We start from the raw sequence: 22759 nt of genomic DNA, 5'->3' as shown, positions 1-22759 counted from the left end.
TTAGAGGAACAAAGTGTTTTCTAAGAAGGATGACTGGTTAGGTAGAAGAACTTAGGCACAGAAGCTGAGCTTTTACAATAATTTTGCCAGTTAGGAACTCAATGACCTTGGGTGACATTGTTCAATATCACACGTTTTTTCATTTACAGAATGGGATCATTCTAGATTCCCATTTTCTCCTATAGAGGTGTTACATGGACCAAGGCAGGTTAGTGTTCAATGGGAAGTTAGACACAGAGACTCCAAATAAACACAGACGAATTGTTACCTGTTGGTGGTTTAACAGGTAACATGTTTGCTGCACAGATATGAACATGTGATTTCCAGTTCCTCTACCCCAGGTAAAAAACTGGCTATACCTGTATTCCAACTCTAGCGAGGCAGAAACAGGATTCTATGAGCTCCCTAGTCAATCTATTTGTGTCAGTTATCACCAGGTACCATTGAGATACAGTTTTAAAAAATCTCCAACAAATAAACAAAAACAAAGGTAGACAGTGTTCTAATGATGGATATTAAGATTGACTTCTGCCCTCTGCAAGCATAGTGTGCTTATGTACTTACACATACAAACGCCAACACTCCTACAGAAGCATGCGTGCACACACACACATTTGGAGAGTAAAAAAATACTTCAATTGAAGACAAACTCAAGGTTAAGTGAGACTTAACATTAAATAAGAATAGAAGCCCATGTTCTGTGTTATCTCCTCAGGTAGCAATCCTCTTGCTCACCTTATAGAAGCACATGGCTGACGAGCAAAGCCTGTGTCCCCACCAAAAAGGTCACATGACAGAGGGGCCATATCTAACCCATAACCGTTTGAACCTTCTCCAGCACAGTAGTAGTGAGGTCTACCTTCTCAACACCCTTAAAGCATAAGTCCTGTAACAAAGCTATCAGCCTCATACTCTCCACTTTGCTTAGAACAGTGACACACATCAACAGAATCACAAGTAGATTATGACCTCTTGAAAGAAGAAGCCACATGTAAACTGGACTTCCCCTTAGCTCTTCTCAGCACAATACCACCCACCCAGTGTTGCTTAATAAAGTCTACCCTACCACAGTTCCAGTCTTTTGATTCAGCTGTGGTGGGACAAAACTCAGGAAAACTAAGAGGAAACTCCACCCAGCCCTACAGAAGGGTTGTTGTGTTGGTCCCTGTTCATATCAGAAGGGGACAGGCAAGGAAATGACAGTGCATTTATAGCTCTGTTTACAATATAGCAAAGATGTTTGGCTACAGCTCTTTAAGAGAATGAAAGAAAAGGCTTGAGCTACAAACTTTATAATCCTCTTTCCCCTATCCATTTATGGTTTTGAAATGGCCAGAAGTCTCTTTATTATGTTAATCATCCTTATAAGGCTTCTTAACCAGGAATCCAGGGTTTTTTTGTTTTTTTTTTTTTGCTTTGCTTGCATACATGTGTGGTATATGTGTATTTGCATGTATGTGTTTAAGTGTCTAAGGGCCCACATATAGGGAGTATACACATGTGTATATGTATGTGTAAAGGCCTTAGGCTGACATGAACTTTTCACCGACTTTCTACCTTATTCATTGGGGTAGGGTCTCTTAATTAAACCCAGCGCTCACTGATATAGGTAGACTACCTAACCAGATTTTCCTGGATTCCCCATTTCCCTCTTCACAATGCTGGAACTGTAGGCAGACTGCCATGCCCTTCTTGCACTTACTAGAGTTCTTGGGATCCAAACTGTGGTCCCTCCTGTACCACAGATACTTCACCCACTGAGCCATCTATCTCCCCAGCCACTTTTAAATGTAGGAAAACTACAGTCAGTCCTCTTGAACTCCTGTTAATGAAGGTCACCCATGCACTGTAAGACACTCTAATTAGATAGAGCATCAGGCTCTTTTTAAAACATGGAACTCCTACTGTAACAACAATAATGCAATAGCAGAATGCCAAACAAATATAATCCTAAAGATACAGCAAGCAGAATTTGAGTTTATTCCCAAATTGTGCAGATCCATTCAGAAAAGCGTCCCAGAAAAGAGCATGGGCATTAGATTGCATTTGGTATCATGGGAAGCAATGAGTTCTGTTTGATAAAGTACAAGGCACATCTTTAGAGGGAACTCGGTCATAGTTCTTTTCTTTTTTCTTTTTTTTTTTTTTTTTTTTTTTTTTTTTGGAGCTGGGGACCGAACCCAGGGCCTTGTGCTTGCGAGGCAAGCGCTCTACCACTGAGCTAAATCCCCAACCCCCGAATCCGTGGCATTTTACAAATGGGAAAAATGACCTAACCATGTCTAAGTTATTTTATTGCTGTGAAGAGGCACCATGACTAAGACATCTTAAAGGAAGCACTTGACTATGGGGAGGGGGTCTTGCTTATATTTTCAGAGGGTGAGTCCAGATCATCGTGTCAGGAAGCATGGTAGCAGGCACGCTGGCAGGGCTCTGAATCAGTAACTGAGAGTTTGATCTATAAGCATGCGATAGAGGGAGAGACTGGGCCTAGGTTAAGTTTTTAAAACCTAAAAGCTCACCACCCTTCGTAATGACACACTTTATAGAAGAAGACCACATCTCCTTAAAGAAAAGCCACACCTCCTAGAAGACCACACCTCCCTGAAGACCATGCCTCCTTGAAGACCACACCTCCTTGAAGACCACGCCTCCTTGAAGACCACACCTCCTTAAAGACCACGCCTCCTTGAAGACCACACCTCCTTAAAGACCACGCCTCCTTGAAGAAGTCCATATCGACTAATCTCTCTTAAACAGTCCACTAGTTGGGAATCAAACATTCAAATTTATAAGTCTATAAGGGGCATTATCATTCACACCACCACACCATATAACCTATCAACAGATAAAGCCAATGATCAGTGGTAGAAACGGAATTCAAATTCAGGTCTCTCTGAGTTGAGCTTCAACAGAGATCCAAAGTACCTAAAATAATTCCTGTTTATTCCTTTACAGGAAAAACAGTTGCTAACTCTTTGATCCCTGAACAAAGGCTTCAGCCTTGGGAAGATTGAGATGCCAATGATGTAATGAGAAAATGTGGAGATGAATGAGTTTGAAGGAAAAGGTGGGTAGCTTCACACCGAGGAGTGGCAGACTGAAAGACCCCAAGGAGATCTGAGGTATCCACAAGTGGGCAGAGAAGTCAGAAGCAAAAGTTGAGATTCAGTAATAGTTGAAGCCTTAAGGAGGACAAGGCATCCTCTGATGAAAACGTATTGGAGGACAAGCTAGATCCAAAGGAAATGTGCACAGAAATTCCAATCTAAACCTGAGCAGGAAGAGAGTTTCTGGATAAATACTAGGTAGAACCCACAGGCCATACACGTCAGGCATCCCTTGCTTCTGCTGAAGGTCTTGATGCTCAATAGATGCCCTGGTGTCTCTTTAGCAGAAACCAGGAACACTGAAGACAAAGATGCCAAAAGAGCTAAGACTTGAGCTGAGTATTTGATAGGATAGACCTCTATACTTTAGTTAAGGAAAATAAAAATTGATGTAGAATAAGAGGGCTCAGGGAATCACTTAGTGGTTTAGAGAGCTTTCTGCCAAAGCAAGAGGAACAGAGTTCAAATCCTTATCACCCTTGAAAAACCTGGGGAAGGTCACAGGTGCTTATGACCCCAGCATTGGGGAAACAAAGATATTAGATCCCTAGGTGTCATTAGTCAGCTAGGAAAGCAGAAGCCGTGAGATTCTAGTTCAGTGAGAGACTATGTTTCAAAACTAGGGTGGAAAGAGACTTCCATGGCCTCTGAAAGTGCATTCCTTAGCATACATGCCTATGCATTCACATATATAGAATACCACATACATGCAGACATATACATATACAAAGAATATCGGAAGAGAAATATCCTGGCTAGTTAATGGCATAGGTAGCTGACTTAGGTATTTTCTATTGTAGTCAGTATCCATAACATAATAGATTTGCCAGAGAGGTTTTGGGAACTTGACACACACCTAAAGACATAGCTGGGAAGAGAGAATTTCAATAGAAAAATGGGCTCCATCAGATTGTGGGGCATTGTCTTGATTCATTAATCAATACTGAGGATATGGGAGGGCTCAATTTATTGGGGGTGGTGCTATATCTGGTTTGCTGGTCCACTGGTCATCTGGCCCTGAGCTGTGTTAGAAAACAGGCTGAGCAAGCCATAAAGAGAAAGCCATTAATCCACACTCCTTCATGGCCTTTGTTTCAGTTCTAACTTCCAGGTTCTTGCCTTGGCCCACCTCAGTGATGGACCTCAACTTGCAAGGCCAAATAAACCTTCTTCTCAAGTTACTTTTGGTTACTATCTCTATCACATCAATAGAAACATAACGAGAATACCAGAGAAGTAAAAAAAAAATGTGGTGACAGGCTAAGAAGTCACAGAAAGCTTCATTGAAGATCAATAAATATGGTGACAAAAATATCACCAGAGACCATCATCAAGAAATCATGTTCAAGCAGTTAAAAGTCAAGGGTGATACAATTAAAGAAGTTGAGGATAAAGTTTGAGCAACAAGGTTGATAGTATGCAGGAAAAAGAAAAAAATAGGATTGAAAAGGTGACAGAACTGTTGATTCTAAAAGGTAGAGGCATTTCTTCTTCCAAAGGGAGGAAGAAAGGAAAGGGGACAGGGCAGCTGTCGGCATAGATCCATGTGCTAGCCAGCTCCTTGTCTACACTGATCTGAGATCATTCCTGTGACTTGCTTCAGCCAATACAGCACTAGCAAGTGTGACACAAGAGGAGAATGTTGAATACCCTGGAGCTTCTTTCTTATTTTGTTAAGCTTGATGGGGATGCCGCTCATGGCCATGCATACATTAGGGGTGATGGTTAGTACCAAATATCAACTTGGCAGTATCTTGAATTACCCATGAGACAAACCTTTGGAGACACTAACTAGATTAGGTTAGCAGCTGGGCATGCCTGTGAAGGCTTTCCTTGATTAGCTTAATTGAAATGCGCCCCATCTCACCAGAATATAGGCAGCACCTTCCTTCTGTAGGGGGCCTACGTACTATAAGGAGGTCTGGGGAAAAATCTTTTACATTTGCGGATGGCCTTTGTGGCCTTTGGGCAAACTCATCTATCCTGATGCTGTCATCTTCTGCTGACCTGCTGTACAGTCTCTTAGTGCCAGACACAGAAGGATGCAGCATCCAGCCTTGTGAACTCAAGAAGTTACCAATTCTTAACATCTCCAGTGTGATAACGGCCACTGTTGGGCTGGGCTAATGAGATCATGCCATGTAAACCAATTTAAAAAAAAAAACCCTCCCTAATATATGGCCACTCTATCGGCTTCCTCTAATAAGCAGTCACTACCACCGAGTCAAAAACCCAGATTCCTTTTAATGCAGCTCTGAGAATACCATATGAAGGTGCCAATTCAGTCTGTTAGAAGACCAAGACATAAACAAGTGACAGAAGGTGTCAACTAACAGCAGAAGTGAGTAGAGTAATGATAGTGTTGGGATACGTGATTATACTTACCCAGCATGACACAGGTCCAGAGACATCTCTGCATTTATTACCATGAAGAGAACAGGCAATGTAAGCTAATGTATCTTTGAACAATAAGCAAATCTATGCCGATGGAAATATGCCAATACTTAGAAACATTTCTAGTCAGCTTTCTAGATCTTAGAAATGACACATTTCAAGAAGGATTGAAATTTCCACACTAAGTAAAAGTTTTAGCTGATAGGTTAGAAAATAAGTTTTAAAAAAAAGTTAGGGGTTGGGGATTTAGCTCAGCGGCAGAGTGCTTGCCTAGTAAGTGCAAGGCCCTGGGTTCGGTCCTCAGCTCCGAAAAAAAAAAAAAAAAAAGAAAAAAAAGAAAAAAAAGAAAAAAAAGTTAGAACAAAGTAATAGGGAGAAAACTACTTTAGAAGAATTCTCTTCCACAAACATCTGACACCTGAGAACCAGAAGACAATAATCAAAGAAAGGCTAAGGTGGTTTTTTTTCTAGAACTGAAGCAACTGGCCCTCTTCAATGTGTGTATAAGAAGCCAAGCACAATAAACAAAAAGATTCACACCAAGGCACATCACACAAAGCTGTCAAAACACCAAAGGAAACAAAATTCCTAGAGCACAGGAGAACTGAACGTACCCACATCATAGCCACAGAATACCACTGTGCTCGGACAGCTCTGGAAAGCAAACCACAAGCCAACGCCTTCACCGATCCAAAGGCAAATGGTTTTCATTATTGAACATTCTATCCAGACAAACCGGTAACTAAATGTGAGGGGATAACAAAGACACTTCCAGTTGGCAAGATCTTAAAAAAAAAATTAACGTTTTACTGGAAGCCTCTGTGTCTTCCAGCTGCCTTTATAAACTTTGCACCCCCAGGAGCTAGGTGGCATACTCATTGCTTCATGCTCCACTTGCTTTCTCCTTCAGATGCGAAGCTTCACTTGTCCATCCTGAAAGGCCTAGTTTTAAGATACTACTTTTTCCAAGAAAGAGTATTTGTCCCAGCCATTAGAGTACAACGTTTTCCTTTCCTGCATACCAGACCTTTCTACCTGTCTAGGTACTTTGTTCCACCTGTAGGACATCTCTCCTCAAAACAGAAGCTTTCAGTAGGCAAAAAGCCTTGTCCATTTGTCCTTTGTTGCTCTGGTCTTAAGGTCTTTCCTACATACCAACAGCACCAAGTACAACCTTTTTAATAGACAGGCATATTGAAAAGAGCAATCAAAACAGATTTTCAGCCTTCTCTGAGACTATCTGATTATTATATCTGTGTTCTCCAATCCTTTCTGCATCCAGACTTCCCAACATAGTCTACCTACAGGGCAGATGACATCATCTCGACAAGTGTGAAGGGTGAAAAAGAACATTATTCTTTCAATAAAAAAGTGTGATTCAACAATTTCAGTTCTAGTTATACACAAACTGGATATATGTCCTAGTTTGCTCTTTGTGGCTCTGATCAAACACCAAGATCAAACGTAACTCTGGGAGGAAAGAGAATTTATTTGGCTTATAGGTTAAAAATCAAGGTAGTACTTTGATGCAGAGACCACAAAGGAATGCTGTCTTCCTCTTTGCTCACAGGTTTTCAGTAAGCAGCCTTCCTCTATAGCACAGGACCACCTGCCTAGGGATTTACATCAGTCAGCAATCCCAAAAGAAAATTCCCTATAGGCACCCACAGACCAATCTGAGGAAGGCCATTGAAGTTACTTCTTCCCAGGTATGTCAAGTTGACAACAAGACAAACTAAGACAACACACAACGAATTAAAATATTTCTCACCCATGAAAACACTTCTACATAAATGTTCACAGCAGGACTATTCACAGTGCTGAAAAGCATCAATAATCCAAATGCCTCCTAATTGCATTTGTCAAATGCGAAATACAGATGTAAAGGTGTATTCTCTGAAATCCAAAAATGTAGTAATGATAGATGCCATTGCATGAGCAATAAAAACATTATGTAAGAGAATGCAGACAGTCACAATATGCAACAATCAGGATACCCAGAGAGAAAGTTCGTTGATGGCTTTCCAGGGTAGTGGAGTTGCAAGGAATGATGAATAACTTAATGTAATTGGGATTTCTTAAAAAGCCAATAAAAATGTCCTAAAACCAATTATAGTTAGGATAATACAACTCTAAATATACTTAAAATCCATTTAGTTGTTTACCTATCTTATTCTTTGGAGAAAGAGTCTCCAAAATGTGCAAACAGGGTTTGATCTCTTATCCTCCCAAATGCTAGTAATAGGCATGAACTCTTAATTCACATGTCTCTTAATTTGTTCATTAAATACCAATTATAAGCTTATTTCTTATACTTCTTGAGATCAAAAAGTGATAAATCAGGCTCCTTGCCATCACAGTTGAGGACTGTGATGCTTACTGTAGTCAGCTTGACAAAAATCTAGAATGACTGGGAGATGGGCCTCTGGGTTTAACTGTGGGGTTTGTCTGGATTAAAATAATTATTTATAGTGGGTAAATCCGCCCATGGTGGGTGCCACCATTCCCTGGCTGGGCTCTTAGACTACCTAAAATGTAGAAAGAGAACTGGACATTAGCATATGATCCATCACTTTTCCTTCTGGATAGGGGTGTGATGTGACCAGATGCTTCAAACTTCTGTTCCTTGTTTTCCCTAGCCTGAGACTACACCATTGGCTTCTAAGCCCTTTCTCCCTTAAGTTGCTTTTGTCAGCCTATGTTATATGAGCAACAGAAAAAGTAACAACCCATAGTAGAGGAACAAAGAGAAGGCAAGAGAGCAAAGAGGCCAAACTCTGATAAGAAACCCACCCCTAATATAGGAAACTTACTTAGAAGCAACATTTATATTCTCAAGGGTAGAGTCTTAATAATTTAAACACCATCCACTAGGCCTGTCGTGTGGATTTCTAATATGTGGACTTTGGGAACAAATATATACCATTGCACCAAGTTAGTTCCAGTGTTAGCCTCCAATAACAGAACCAGAAATCACCTCAGTACCTAACCACAAGATCATCCTTTTTACAGTTTCACAAGAATTCATCCGTCTCTGATTCATTCAAGAAATACTTACTTGGTCTATAGGATATGCCAAGGTAACTTTAAATGGGAGATTAGATTTCAATATTACTGTGAGAACTAATTAAATTCTTATTACATGTTTTTTAAAGCAATCTCAACTGTATGAACTTTAGCAAGACAGTGTACACAAAGGATGCCAGAACTGGACAGACTGAACTCATCGGGGACCCGGAAACATCAAGATAAAAAACAGTCATCCATTGACACTAACTTGCCTCAAAAACAAACCTGCCCTCTGCCCATGTAATGCATCCTGTTCCAAAGAGGCCAAAACAAAGTGGTTTGGAGAATTCTGGATCCTACTGGCTATATCACTGCTCAGTTACATGACCTTTCATTGGTCATTTAACTTTAGAAGGCAGTGTTTCTAGTCTCACTATTTGCCAATTCCTTTGTTTTACGTAGGTATGATTAAAGCAGTTAGTGGACAACATAGTTCCTCTTTATCCAGGACCAGGCTCCAAGAGCAGAGGGGAACTCTAGCCCATGCATCACACATATGAATTAATCACGTCTGTTGGCCAAGTAAAAACACCAATTCGTAGCATCATTCTATTTGAGGGATTATTATAAAATAAGGAGGTAGTCAGCTAATCCTGCTCTTGCATCCCCTCTTCAAGGAGATGAGAATTAAAAGACAGTGTCCTCCCAGCCACGAGCTGAAATAAATGCTTAAATCTCAGTGCGTCCATCTTTCATCCGAACAAATTCAAATAGTCACCCCAGATGTAGCCACTGGAACAATCCAGTCCCAAGGTATTGACCCACTTTGACAGACAAGTAGATATAAATAAACTATTCTGGGGCTGGGGATTTAGCTCAGTGGTAGAGCGCTTACCTAGGAAGCGCAAGGCCCTGGGTTCGGTCCCCAGCTCCGAAAAAAAGAAAAAAAAAAAAAAAGAACCAATAAACTATTCTGATTAAACCTAGGAAAAAGTTTTTATCCATTACTTTGCCTTTGCTTCAAATTGTCTTTCTTGTCCTTTTATACTTAATGTTGTTTCATCATTGAGTCTCTTTGGCCAGTAAGACAAGGAAAATGAATCGGACTTGATTTAGAAGCTACACTAGGGTAAAAGACTTAGACTTTTCTGTAGCTAAGTTGATGAGTCCCTGACTTAACAAGGCACAACACCCACAGACAAAAATACCCCAGACAGATAATTAAAGATTTTGACGGCCAGATCTATAACATATTGAGTTGTAGAAAAAAAGGGGCTGACCATGGAAAAGAGTTTAAATTTAGTGAGTATAAATTAGCCACAAGCAGAACAATCTTATTTTTGAAATAAACACTGCTATTTTTTTCCTTGACTTCTCTTTAAGCTCAGGTACAAAAGATGGAACGTGGAATTGGGTTCTGAACTACAAAACGTATCTATGACGGCGTACCCTTGTGGCTCATTAATGCCACCAAACATCCATTATTTGTAGTTATTTAGCTCCGGCTTCATGGTGTCTTCCAGTGACTAATTTGTGGCAGCGAACAGGTAAGCTAATGGCAACTGGGTTACACTTTGCCTTTCAGTTTTCACTGCCAGAAAAGAGAGCGCTCTCCACCCGTGCTCTTAAGGTCTGTCTAGCAATTAAGGCTGAGAGACCAGGAGACCTGTTTCCTGCCAGCTGTTAATGCCGCAGCGCTGTTTTTGAGAACTCAAGGTCTCCCAGCAGTAGCTTGGTAACCACTACAACATCTGTTCTGGAGGCCATGAATATTATACAAGGTCTGTCCATGCATTCAAACCAAGCCACCATTCCCATAGCAACACACATAATTTTTACTCCTCCTAGAGACGAGGCATCAGGCAGAAACCTTGTGATAATGCCCTGATTTTTCCTACCAAGGTTAATGCCCTACTTACTCTTTTTAATAGTAGTAATCTTTTTTTTTAAAGTGAAATATGTTCACTCAGAAGTTACAAACCAAGACACCTTCAACGTGGACAACAATCTATGGTTTTAAATGAACTGTTATTCAAATGTCTGCAGAAGATAATACAATTCCAATCATAACAATAACGAGCTCTGTCACTGTTTCATAGCCTGAGTGAAATCCAGTCCGGGATCAATTCCTTGCAGACTTCATTTGCTCCTCCATGAGCACACAGTCCATCATAGAACAAAGAGGAAAACTTTCCTGGGTGGGGGGGTGGAGGTGGGGGAGGTCAGTTTAATCAATGAAATCCTTTGTTGCTTTCACTTGCAAGAGTAGCATAAATAAACATTTAGGGAGAGCATTGTAAACTACCTCTGAGGTAAACTTTATGAGAAGAGTTGCTTTAGACTGAGGAAAATAAACATTAGCCTCAACACTGTTTTGTAAACAGAGGTGGTTCTCTGGCAAGATGAAGTAAAATATTATGGTATTACATGCAGTTTTTTCTTTGTATATTTGGAGATCATTTTGTTTGCGTTTAAATTAACCTCCCACCACAGAAAGGAGTTGCTTAGATTAGAAAACAACATTAAAGATTATTATTAATATCACATTTCCCCTAATAATGCCTGTGTTAAGCCAGCTGATGGATTTCTCCAGCGGATCAGGCATGAGATTCAGAGGATACAGCCACAGGCAGGACCCCTCAGGGGCACCATAGGGTTCCTCCCTCTCCCACAAGATGTGTTTTTTACCTTTGCTTTTTCCAACTGGGCCTGGGCCTGCCGCTCAGCTTCTCTACGGACTGCCTCCCGGTCCTCTTCCAAAGACACATCTGAATCGGATGGGCGGCTGGTGTAGGAGTCTGCCGAACCCTGCAGAGGAGAACGTAGATTATAAAATAGATCGAGTGTGTGCTGGGTGCACAGGAAAAGCCTCACTGATGTGGTAGTTTGCTTCCTGGGATACAATGTAAATTCCTGAAAAGAGGAGAAAATAGTCTGTTTGCAACAACCCACCTAGAAAAAAACACCCTTTGCCCTGCACATTTTTTTCACTAAGGTGTAGACCCAAACACCATTCGTTCCCCAAGTTCATTTACCACAAAGTATCCTTTCTTGAAGCCTCTATCAGTTTTTTTTCAGTCATTAAACCAAGTCGGCGGTGCAGTACAGAGCTGAAGGGCATTGATACATTTCAAGGATAATTCCCAACACCAGCCTGAGGGCTGGAGCAAGTGCTTACACCCAGAGAGACCAACACATCAAAGAGAGTCTGAGGAGTTACAAACTTGAACCCCCTGTAATCTTGCTGCCATGATACAACTCCCATTATCGTCTCAAGGATGTTTCTCTACCTCGTTCTTCACCTGCTACCTTCTCCAACAGTATGGAAAGACACTCCAGCCTGCTTCCCTCCCTCTCTCAGGAACATACTTAAAAATACCTGCACACAGATTATTTAGTGAGAGCTGGCTACAGACAGCACCTGCTTGGGAGATTTCCTCTGGTAATAAATTACAGCGCAGGAAAAGGAGCTCAGAAAAATGTCAGGAATCTCCCTAGCTCCCTCTCATGCAATCATGAGTGTATTAACTAAATCAAACCACCCTCTCGGCAGGCAGGCTCTTGCTGCAACCACGGAGAAGCAAAGAAAACACTGTCTCCCCCCGAACAAAAAGCCCTCTCGCTTACACAGATGTCCGAATTCTTCAGCCTTCCTCCCTTGGCTCTTTTCAGAAGCCTGATCCAGGTGGCCTTCATGAGCCGGATAGCGCCTTTATCTTCCGCAGCTGCAGCCCAGGGTACAGAGCCTCAGAGCGCGCTGAGCCCTGGAGAATCCTAGTACCTTTGCTCTCCATGCTCTAAGAAGCCCCTCTTCTCAGTCCCCTTCTCCCTCTGAGGCTCTCACTCCCAGCCCCAGTAGACTTCTGTCTGAGGAGAATCTTATTTTCCCATTTCAAGAGGGAAACACACACACACACACACACACACACACACACACACACACACACACACACACACGGACAGAATCTAATAATTTCTATTGCTCTCGAAATAAAGACAGGTCCAAGTGCAGAGACTGCCTTCAACTTGTTTAAACTCAGTGCATTATATTAGTCTAAATATTCTCTTCCCTGCACTTGGCTTGTTAAAGGAAGTTAGTTTCAAGAGGGCATTTTAGAAAAACAAAAGTAAACAAGCAAACAAGCCCCAGACTGTGCCCTGATATTTCCTAGTGTAAAGTTCAAGCCTTATCGTCAGCGATCTGGAAGGGGGGGGGGCTGATGGGGGAGGGAGCCCTGCACTGGGCATGCTCCACTTGGAGCTTCTTTGCAGATGCTAGCTAACATCACACTGTTGGTTTATGTCAAACTGCCATTTTTCATCCGAAGTGTAAACAGCTGGGAGGGTCTCTCAGCTTCTCTAGTAACAGGCACATGGTGAGCCTGTCAGCTTTCTGCTCCAGATGAGGCCATCTCTCAAGACAAAACTTGCTGTTCAAGTTTCATTGAGAAAGCATTTCCCAGTCCCTGCCAAAAACAGGGCATGCTATGCCATAAATACTAACTCACATAATCATAATAGACATCGCACACAATATTGCACAGTATGGATCAAAAAATGCCCATTCATCGTATGGGGAATTAATCTGTATAAACAAGATGCAAGACAGAGGGGTGTGGCCATTTAATGAGGACATAGAGTCGTCAAAGCTTTATAAAGCAATGGATATAGTGGAGTTCAAAATGACTCTGGCCTGCTTCTTGCAGTGAGAAGCCATCACCAAAATAGGTTTGTGTATGGTCATACGTACATAGTGATGTATGTAAAAACATTTCAAAGCTTTCTTGATTTATTAGCATGCTAACATTCACAGACCACAATAATGGCATCCAAATTCTTTGTGTAGATAAGGGGGTTGGGGCTTAAGACAGAAAGTTATGAACTTTATCAATTTCCTGGGCAAATGGGGTTATATTTTTAATGTTTCCTTATGAAGAAATACATATTTCCAAGTTTTGTAAAGTAAAGAAAATTTGTAAACAGACCGAATCTTTCAGAGTATGGTACAGGATTACTTTGTCCAGCCTCATCTAAATTTTAGCTGGCCACAGTGGCATGTGTCTCAGGAGGCAGAGGCAGGAGGATCATGTTTTACCAGACTGGGTTAAGTAATGAGATGCTGCCTCAAAATAAATAAACAAATTAATTAATTAAAAATTGTAATAAAGACCTCTTTACTCCCTTCCTTTCCTTTGGACACTCAACTAATACTGATTTTCAGAAGCTAAAAGCTAGAAAATATGTAAGACAAGGACTACACAATAATAGAAACTGACTGCATCTCAACCCAATATTGTGACATAAATTAATGACCTATTTATAGTGTTATGAAGTTAATGTACCGTGTCAGGAGCTTAAAAAGTCTTTGCAATTATTTTTGGTTCAAGCAAAATATAAAATGGACAAACGAATCTTCCACCACAGAGGTGGTTTCTGATGTCCCAAAGCTTCTCACAGTTGTAGCACCAAACTGGGAAATAGTCAAGTTCAGTTAGACTCCCCGGGGTGTCCCCATTGTCACCAGTTTGGGCATTTAGAATACTGAAGGTTCAGTTCAAAGCCCAGTGCTGTCAGACAGCCTCTCAGTGGTGCAATGACCATGTCTAGCAGAGCACCAGTCTCACTGAAAACTTCTTTATCCTCCAGCTCTTTCTGCTCCCTCTTCTTCCCCACGTTCCCGTGATACAGATGCCTCCAGACGCCTCAGTTCAGACTCAGGGCTGAACTCAGAGTCACTTATGTTCTGTACCTTGATCAGTTTTGAACTTCTCCATTAATCACAACCAATTGCTAATAAACCCATTGCAAATACGGCTACCCGTACAAGAACTGTGCAAGACTAGACCCACCGCCATTTCCTCGTGCATTCAAGAGGGCTGCACTGGTTCAAGAGTTGGGAGAAGGTGATGGTCACTGGGGGAGGAATATTCCATTTTAGTATTCAGCAGCTGATGTGCTGCCCATGTTCCAGTAAATAACTCCAGACTCCTGCTCAAGGGAGCAACTCTAAGTACATTGGAACACATACACACACACACACACACACACACACACCCCACACACACACTCACAAAGGTCAGGCAGGGAGGCAAGGGGAAATGAAAGTATAAGGGAGGTTTGCTGGAAGAAATGTATCCATGGGCAGGGGGATTGGTGAGGGTACAAGTGTGTGTATGCGGGTTGATAAAAATCAGTAATATATGCATGAAATTATTCATGCATTAATGATAAAAGCTATGTGATTTATTGCTCTATAAAATAACAATAATAATAATAATTATTATTATTAAATATAGGTGATGAGATGGCTCAGGGCTTAATGTCACTGGCTTTTCATCTAGAGAATCCCAGGTCAGTTCCTAGCACCAGCATGACTGATCACACCCATCTGTAAATCAAGTCCCAGGGGTTCTATTGCCTTTTTTTGGCATCCTTGGGCACCAGGCACGCACACGGTACACAGACAGACAGACATGCAGACCAAACACCTACAAACATTAAATAAATAAATAATTAAAAACCGAAACAGAGATTGTCATTAAGAACTGTCAGGAAGAGAGCGTTCACAAGACAGAAAATATTGGTTTCTTCCTACTCTTTTAAAAGGAATGAAATTGAAAAAGTCCACTGCTAGTGACCAGGTTTAACTTTCACACAGAATAAACATTTTGACGGAGGTTCCAGGTTTAAAGAGTTTAGCAGACTCCCAGCAGCTGGGAGGCAGAGGCAAGTGGATCTCTTGTGTTTGAGGCCAGCCTGGTCTACTTGTTGAGTTCTAGGACAGCCAGGGCTACACAGAGAAACCCTGTCTTGCAAACGAAACAAAACAAAATGCAACAAAACAAAAGAATTCAGCAGTCTTTAAGGTACCACTCCACCAGTGTTTGTCAGTGATCGCTTGAATATCTGCAGCAATTCATTAACTCTATTTTCAAATATAAGGTCATGAGCCCCTGCACTTCTTAGGAGCTCAGTCCAGGTCTAAGAGTATCAAGTCACAAAATGGCTGCTATAGGAGACATATGTACTCACTGTGGAAAGAGAAACATAGCCATTCCGTCAATTCTCCCAGTCCAAGGTAGTCACTGTTAAATACTACAAGGTTTGGTGTTTAGAGTTGCTGCATTTTTGAGAGACACTCTTCTAACGGAAGCACTGCACTTAAGCTTCTTCCTACTGGGAGCAGGGAATTACACAGAGAAAAGCGATCTCTCCAATTAAGCTTTTGCCTTTCATCCCATATAGGCTTTCTGGGTCATTGTGCCTGGAGTAGCCTTGAGAAGAGAGCACCTGACAATCATTTCCAAAACTATTGAACAGGTTCATTAGAAAATGGCTTCGTGATGAGTTGGTTGCTTGTAGCATTCGTCCTTGCTGACAGGTCACACGCTCAGCATGTTCTTCACGCTCACATTGATGATTGCACAGTTCAAAATGCAAGTTGAACCTAGTGTCTACCAGTAGGACATCCCGCCAGCATCTATATTTATTTTCAGAAATCTCACTGTAGCTCTGTGTTAATGCTTACAGGAAAACTCTGTTAATTCAGATTGACTTGTGGTTTTGTCTGCTCTTCAGTTTCCCCTTTCTGCTTTTATGTCACCTAGGTGTATAAACAAAACTTCATCTTTTCCTTGAGTGTTTTTTTTTTGTTTGTGTGAAATTTGCTTTTTTGAAGCTCTTCTCTATCTCAGAATCCTAAGGATCCCCCATATCACCGTTCTTGAGCATTTCTGTGCTTTCTGCCTTCAAGTCAACATAAGAGCACTAAGCCTACATGAGAGTAGCATCCTGAATCCCAAGTGGTACCATCTACTTCTGTAGGAGTCTTCCTATGAAATCTGAAGCAGCACTCTTGAGCAAAATTCAACTGAACTTCTAAGTTTCCTACAGGCACCTAGATTCTTACCTGGAGACTGCAAACCTCCTCCAGGAGACCATACCAACTCAGTACCAAATTAGACTCAAATCGTTTCCCTGCTTGGACCAAACATGGGACAGGTGTGGCATCTTAGCACCTTATGGGTCAGGAGGGAAATAAACAGAACCAATGGGGGAAGCTTTGCTTGTACCTGCTACTTAACTGTAGCTTGCTGCTAGGGAAGAAAATTCGTTCACACCTCATATTGTCACTATCTGTAGTTGATAAGTTTGGTTTTGGTTCCCAAGAGTGATGTAGTTTTTGGTTGTTTGTTTATACTCTTATTGGCAGTTCCCTGACTGATTCATGGTTTCCTTCATAGATACAACTCTCACCTATTTACCAATAATGACAGATCTTGGCACTAAACATTCAAAGTGACAGTAAGGTATCGAGATGAAGCACATTTTCTTACCTACTGTATACTTCGATTGCAAGTGTCACATAATTGATATTTACATTCAAATGATGAGCATCTCAAAGATGATTGGCTGTTATATAGCTCAGTGTCAAACATCAGTACCAAAAGTGGCAGCAGTAAGGGACTCTTGCTAGGACAACTCCGTGTGATACTTTGATGATTATGTAAAAAGCCAATATGCTAGTTTGGATTTTATTTAGAGAATATGAAAATTTATAAACATTATAGAACTATAGTACACACTGATGAAGACATATATATGTGTACATTATATATATATATATATGTATGTACATATATGCATTTACTGAGCTCATAGTTCTTTGAAACTGCTGTACTACAACCAAATGTGGGAGCTGCAACTATGGAAAAGACCCAAGTGTCCTGCTGTTATTATTACACTTGACAGAATTGTGAAGGAGGTTGATATTTTTTAAAGAAAAGGTTAGTAGAAAAATACGTGCTATGGGAGAGCAGTTTTTTTAAAGGCTAAGATGATAGAATCAAATTATATAGCATATAGGTAGGATGATGATAATCGAAGATGACACTAAGGCAAAAGTGATAATAAAAGAAACAATGCAAACTGGGATGCGCTGAGAGAAAAGACAGAAGGGACAGGGGAAGCTCAGCCTGAGGACGAGACATATTCAGAGTCTTCAGTCAGATTGCTTTCTGCTGGGACAGAACACCAACCACAAACAATGTGGAAAAGGAAAGGGTCCCCCTCTAGGTTCACATGTCTCGGTCACAGCCCATCCCTGAAGGAGATAAGGGCAGGGGAACATGAGCAGAATCTGAGGTAGAGCCCACAGAAGTTTGCTTATAAGTTTGCTCCCAGTCTCAAATTCAGGTGCCTTTCTGTTTTAAATAGTTCAGTCCGACCATTATAGGGAAAGAAATGTCTACAGTCACCTATGTTGGTAAGGGGCTGTCTACAGTGACCTATGTAGGAAAGGTTCTGTCTACACTAGGCTGGGTCCTCAAACACTAGTGAGTTATCAAGAAAATACCTTAGACATTGGTGAGCCAATACGATGCAGGGGAATTCCTCACTTGACGTCTCCTCCTTCCATCTCTATCTTGACAACCAAGATCAATCACCTCAGTTGCAAAGAAGTCTGTGTAGCTGACATATTATATTTTCAGTAAGATTTATTAATATTCTTTTCCTCTGGCCCGTGTAGATTCATGTTAAAAATACATGGATTATGTTGCGACTCCTACATACATGTTCTCATCCTGCTGAAAGTACATCCTTGTCTTACTTTGAGTAGTGACATTTATGTTACTATCAGTATTGACCCCCATTATTAGAGACATTCTTTCCAAGACCTTAACAAGGGTCTTGGTTTCTTCCTTTTAAATCCGTCATCACTTCTTAAAAGCTAATTACTGTGGTTTAGACTGTCCTGGCTTATGTTAATAGGAAGGTTAAGCTTGATATGTGATTGACAGAGACTCTTGATGTATGAATGTTTATATAGCACCAGACACTGTACTAACAAGACTCATCTAATTTAGTCTCTAGTCAGCTTTATTTTAACTGAGGAGAAAAATTGAGGCATAGAGAAGTTAAATGACCTAACTGAAGTTACTCAGCTCATAATTAAGTTGGGAATGAACTTCAAGCAAAATGAGTCCAAGTCCCTCTAGAGGGCAGTTTACAAAAAGGCAGGACAAACCTTTGTATACAACTGATGTTTCTACTCTTCAAAAGCAGAGCCTTTCTGTTTGCCAGTCACGGGTGCTGCAATTTCTAGCGGTCATGAAGCACCACAATGACTTCGAAGTTAGTAATTTCATCTTTGTTAAGCTTGGTACATATATGTATGTGAGGTACACTTACGTCTTCATTGTTTTCCAAATTTCACCTTGCCAAAAGGCATGACACATATTCAATGAGGATCCAATAAAACAGATAATTCCACATTTATTCAGAAAGTGCTATTTTGTGGATTTGGCTGCTGTGACTCTGAAATTTGTCTCAGAGTATCTCAGAATTGTAACACATTATTTCTTCACCTACCCACAATACAAAGTAGATGGTAGAATGGAAGAACAATGGAAGTCCAAAAACCCAGTATTTAAATGTTTTTCTCTTCTCTAGAAAAGAATGTAACACTGGCAAGCTGGCATTCAGAAACTCCAGTGGCAGCCAGCCTGCCTTGAATGGGCGAGAATTCAAGATCATCAGAGTAACCTTTTGGCTTAGCAGGAAGCGTTGATACTCGTTAGTCCTGAAGCTGAAGGAATTATAAATTTTAATGGTGAGCTTCAAGCTCAGAGATGCAACCTCTGGCATAGCAATGAAGGTGCTTCATAGATGATTAACTTACAGGTAAGATGGATTCCGACTTTGACTAGCACTATCTTACAGACTGGTTTTGATGACATTTTAGAAGAAAAGAGAGAAGGTAAACTGACTGGCAGAATACTTCTCTCTGCTTTCTGGTCCAACAAAGAGAATTGCAAACTCCCACCTTCATGGGCAGAGTCCCAAGACCCCACCCCACCCCTGCCCTGATGAGTTGTATCCCTTTAAACCAGAGCTGAAATAAATCCTTTCTCCGTTATTTCCTCTCAGGTTCTTGTTCATGGCAATGATAACTCAACTAAGGCACATGGATGCTACCGTTACTACTACTCTTCACACATGATACTATGTCTCTCCTTTCCTTTGACTCTGTTTGCTCTGCCAGCTCCTGTCTAGTTTATTCTCCTTTGCAGAAAAATTAGTCTAGAAAATCATGAGCACATGGAATCCAGGTTCTGTTGCAGTTCTCTCTTAACCCTGCATATGCCCCTACTCCACTAACTCCACTCATTAAGATCACCAGCAACCAAATCCCATTGGCTATCCTTAGACACATCTTTCTCTACCTTGGGAGCATTTAGCACAGCTGATCATGCCCTGGCTGTTACCTTTTCCAGTCTGACTGTCAAGATGTCACTAGATATTTATTTCTGACCCAATACCTGCACCTCCTAAGTCTCTCTTTCTAGAATCACTTTGTCCATCCAACATCTACACAGTCACTCTTCCTAGGACCTGCCTCCTCGAAGAAACACATTGTTTTTTAGTTCCAGCTTTTCAAGTTCATGGATGCAGACACCAGGAACCTTCGTCTCTTCTTCTTCTACACACAAACATCATTACCACCTTTTAATATTTTGCTCAAGCACTTGATTGCTGTTACTGAAAACATATCAGTTATAGAGCTGTGACCTGTCCCTGCCTGTCAACGCTTCTTATCCCAATTACCTTGCTTTACTTATAGAAACAATGCTTCTACTTTCTCATACATAATTCACCCACTGCACGTATTGTTTGGTGTCTAACTCTACAAGGTTTCTGTTTTCCTTCTATTTCATTTCCTCATATGTCAGAAGTGTCTTGAAATGTGGGAGGCATGCTCTCTAAATATTTATTGAATGAATAATAGGAGGGAAGGAAGGAAGAGGGGGAGGGGGGAGGGGGAGAGAGAGAGGGACAGGGACAGGGACAGGGACAGGGAGAGTGAGTTATTCTCCCTCACATTTTAAATTTTCTTTACAGGGTCTTAACATTGCTAAATCTTTCTAAGCATTACTAAACATGCCCATGTTTCTTTCTTAATAACCAATCACCAATAGGAATTTGCCTATGATAAATATTGATAAAGAGTGAAAGACTGAACCAAAGATTCCAGCTTCCATTTATCCTTCTTGCTTAATCATAAGACTCAGTAAATGTTAAGTCCATTAACTTACTGCAAATGTCGACTACCCGTCAGTTGATAGAATAATCATGTTACAGAACCCGCCAGCCACTCCAAGGCATAAAGAAGTTATTAAACTTAACATTTTTTGTCTCATCCTTCTCCTTCCAAATCTTCAAAGATTTTATATTTTGACAAAATGACTTAAAGCATATTTGTGTGTAAGTCTTCTTTTCACATAATTTTACTTTCTCAATTTAGGAATGTAAGGTTCCAATCCTAAAATTGCCAATGACTCATAGCACATCCAAATCCCTGCCCGCCCCCAGGCTAAGTGTCCCCTCTGTCTGATGTATACGTTGAACTGGAGTGGCTAGGAACAATGTGCTAGAAGATTTTCTTATAGACAGCTCAAAACACACTGTAAACATCACACTGGAGAACATTTACTGCCATCCAAAGGCACTGTCTCTTCTGTTCCTACAGAGTGGGACCTGAAATTCACAGCAAAAGTGAATTTCATTTTAACAGCTAAGAAAAGAGTGCCTGAAAAGCTCAAGTCGGAGCTGAGAGAGCTGTACGTGAGAGGTTGAGGAGGAAAATGAGTTGTTGCTGTTGTTTTTTAAAAAGAGTTATTTATTTGTTTATTTATTATAAGTACACTGTAGCTGTCTTCAGACACCAGATGGTTGTGAGCCACCATGTGGTTGCTGGGATTTGAACTCAGGACCTCTGGAAGAGCAGTCAGTGCTTTTAACCACTGAGCCACCTCTCCAGCCCTGGAGAAATGAGTTTAAGGCCAACCTGATTTACAGCGTGGGCCTTGTCTCAAGACAACAACAACATCTAACAACCTAAAGGAGTGAAAGTAAAGCGAGCATGATTTAGAAAGGGTGGGCTCAGCCGTGGGAGGGCCAAGGGGAGATACGGTGGCATCAGAGTCATGAGTATGATCAATTCGCATTTGCGAAAAGGTCATAAACCATTATTTTGTATAATTAGTAATGCTAATTAAAAAAGACTAAAATCATCAAGCCCTTACAAGAAGGAAATTGTTCTTCAAGTAATTTTGAATGTATAATATATTCATATTTTTACATATATAATGTGTAATATATGTATTCACATATATACATATATTGTATGATATATGTATTTATATATTATATGTTTATATGTTTATATACTTATTTTGTAATGAACCCTGGTCCTTCAGCACACAGCATGTAAGGCATGTGTTATGTGTTCTTCCACTGAATCAAATCCCTACATTCTATGAATTCATTTCACTGGACAAATACAGAATTCTAGAATATTTTAATGGACCGTCTACTAGTTAATAATGGTCATGTGAAGAGACCACCTAAGGCTTTCGCCTTACGTGCAATTCAATCAAACACTCAAATCTTGACTTTTTTCATTCAAGGTGAGCTTTTCCAGGGATCCTAATGCACAGCCACCGTATGACTGCAATCCTAAAGAGTACACCCTATCTCACATTCTCTTGGCATCTACTCGAGGCATATTACCTGGTGAGAAAACCAGTAAGAAATGAAGAATCATAAATAAACAAGTGATTTGAATAGAATTCACCAAAGCAATCAACAGCCCCAGGCACCGAGGAAAATATACCGTCTTGCTAACTTAAACAAAAAACCATTTCCCCTGCTAAGGGATATTCTTTGTTAAGAAAGTACTAATTCACAATGAAGAGAGGATACAATAATGCTAATATCATGAACTTACCAACAGATTGACTAGAACAACTTTGGGAAATTCGATTTATTTGTCTCCCAACATGTACCAATATAATTATACTTTTGAGCCCCAGCACAACAACATTCTTACATAATGATTTACTTACTTAGATTATTAGAAAACCTTAAAAACAATGATAAAGACTCCAGAGGATTATATAAGGCAAATGGTTATGAGGACACCAATAGAAATCATCTATGAGATGATGGCATGTAAGTACAGCCACATTTTACATATGTAAAAATACTAAAACGACAACTAAAAATAAATAAGGTCGCATTTCTAAAAGTGAAGATGTTACGAATTCTGTGAGTGAAAACAAAAGGCGCCTTCTATGGATATGAAGTCTAGAAAACACCTTGATTTCTTTTCTCTTCCATCACATGGTAAAATCAGGGCCTAGCCCATACTAGGCAAATGTTCTAACGCCGAGGTACATGCAACC

At 40.6% G+C, this 22759-nt stretch overlaps 1 protein-coding gene, 1 long non-coding RNA gene and 1 other non-coding gene across 22 annotated transcripts in view; all 3 read right to left on the bottom strand.

Moving 5' to 3' along the window:
* Cacnb2 (calcium voltage-gated channel auxiliary subunit beta 2) overlaps positions 1–22759 on the bottom strand; it is a 346804-nt gene that overhangs the window by 87353 nt on the left and 236692 nt on the right. For 13 of the 20 annotated variants that reach the window (XM_087589666.1, XM_087589670.1, XM_087589669.1 and 10 more), the window contains 1 exon segment: positions 11202–11321. In XM_087589666.1, the coding sequence (XP_087445792.1) occupies positions 11202–11321 (120 nt within the window). 20 annotated transcript variants of the gene reach the window in all.
* Positions 2120–8152, bottom strand: LOC148000297 (uncharacterized). Its single transcript, XR_015641896.1, has 2 exons — positions 2703–8152; positions 2120–2668 (listed from the first exon to the last, which is right to left on the bottom strand). It is a non-coding gene; the product is annotated as an uncharacterized LOC148000297 (long non-coding RNA).
* Trnaa-cgc5 (transfer RNA alanine (anticodon CGC) 5) lies at positions 2161–2233 on the bottom strand. The gene has a single exon. It is a non-coding gene; the product is annotated as a tRNA-Ala (tRNA).

Source organism: Rattus norvegicus, chromosome 17 (genome assembly GCF_021556685.1).
Source record: "Rattus norvegicus strain SHRSP/BbbUtx chromosome 17, alternate assembly SHRSP_T2T, whole genome shotgun sequence".
NCBI lineage: Eukaryota > Metazoa > Chordata > Mammalia > Rodentia > Muridae > Rattus > Rattus norvegicus.
This window is presented reverse-complemented; position numbering and strand designations above follow the sequence as displayed.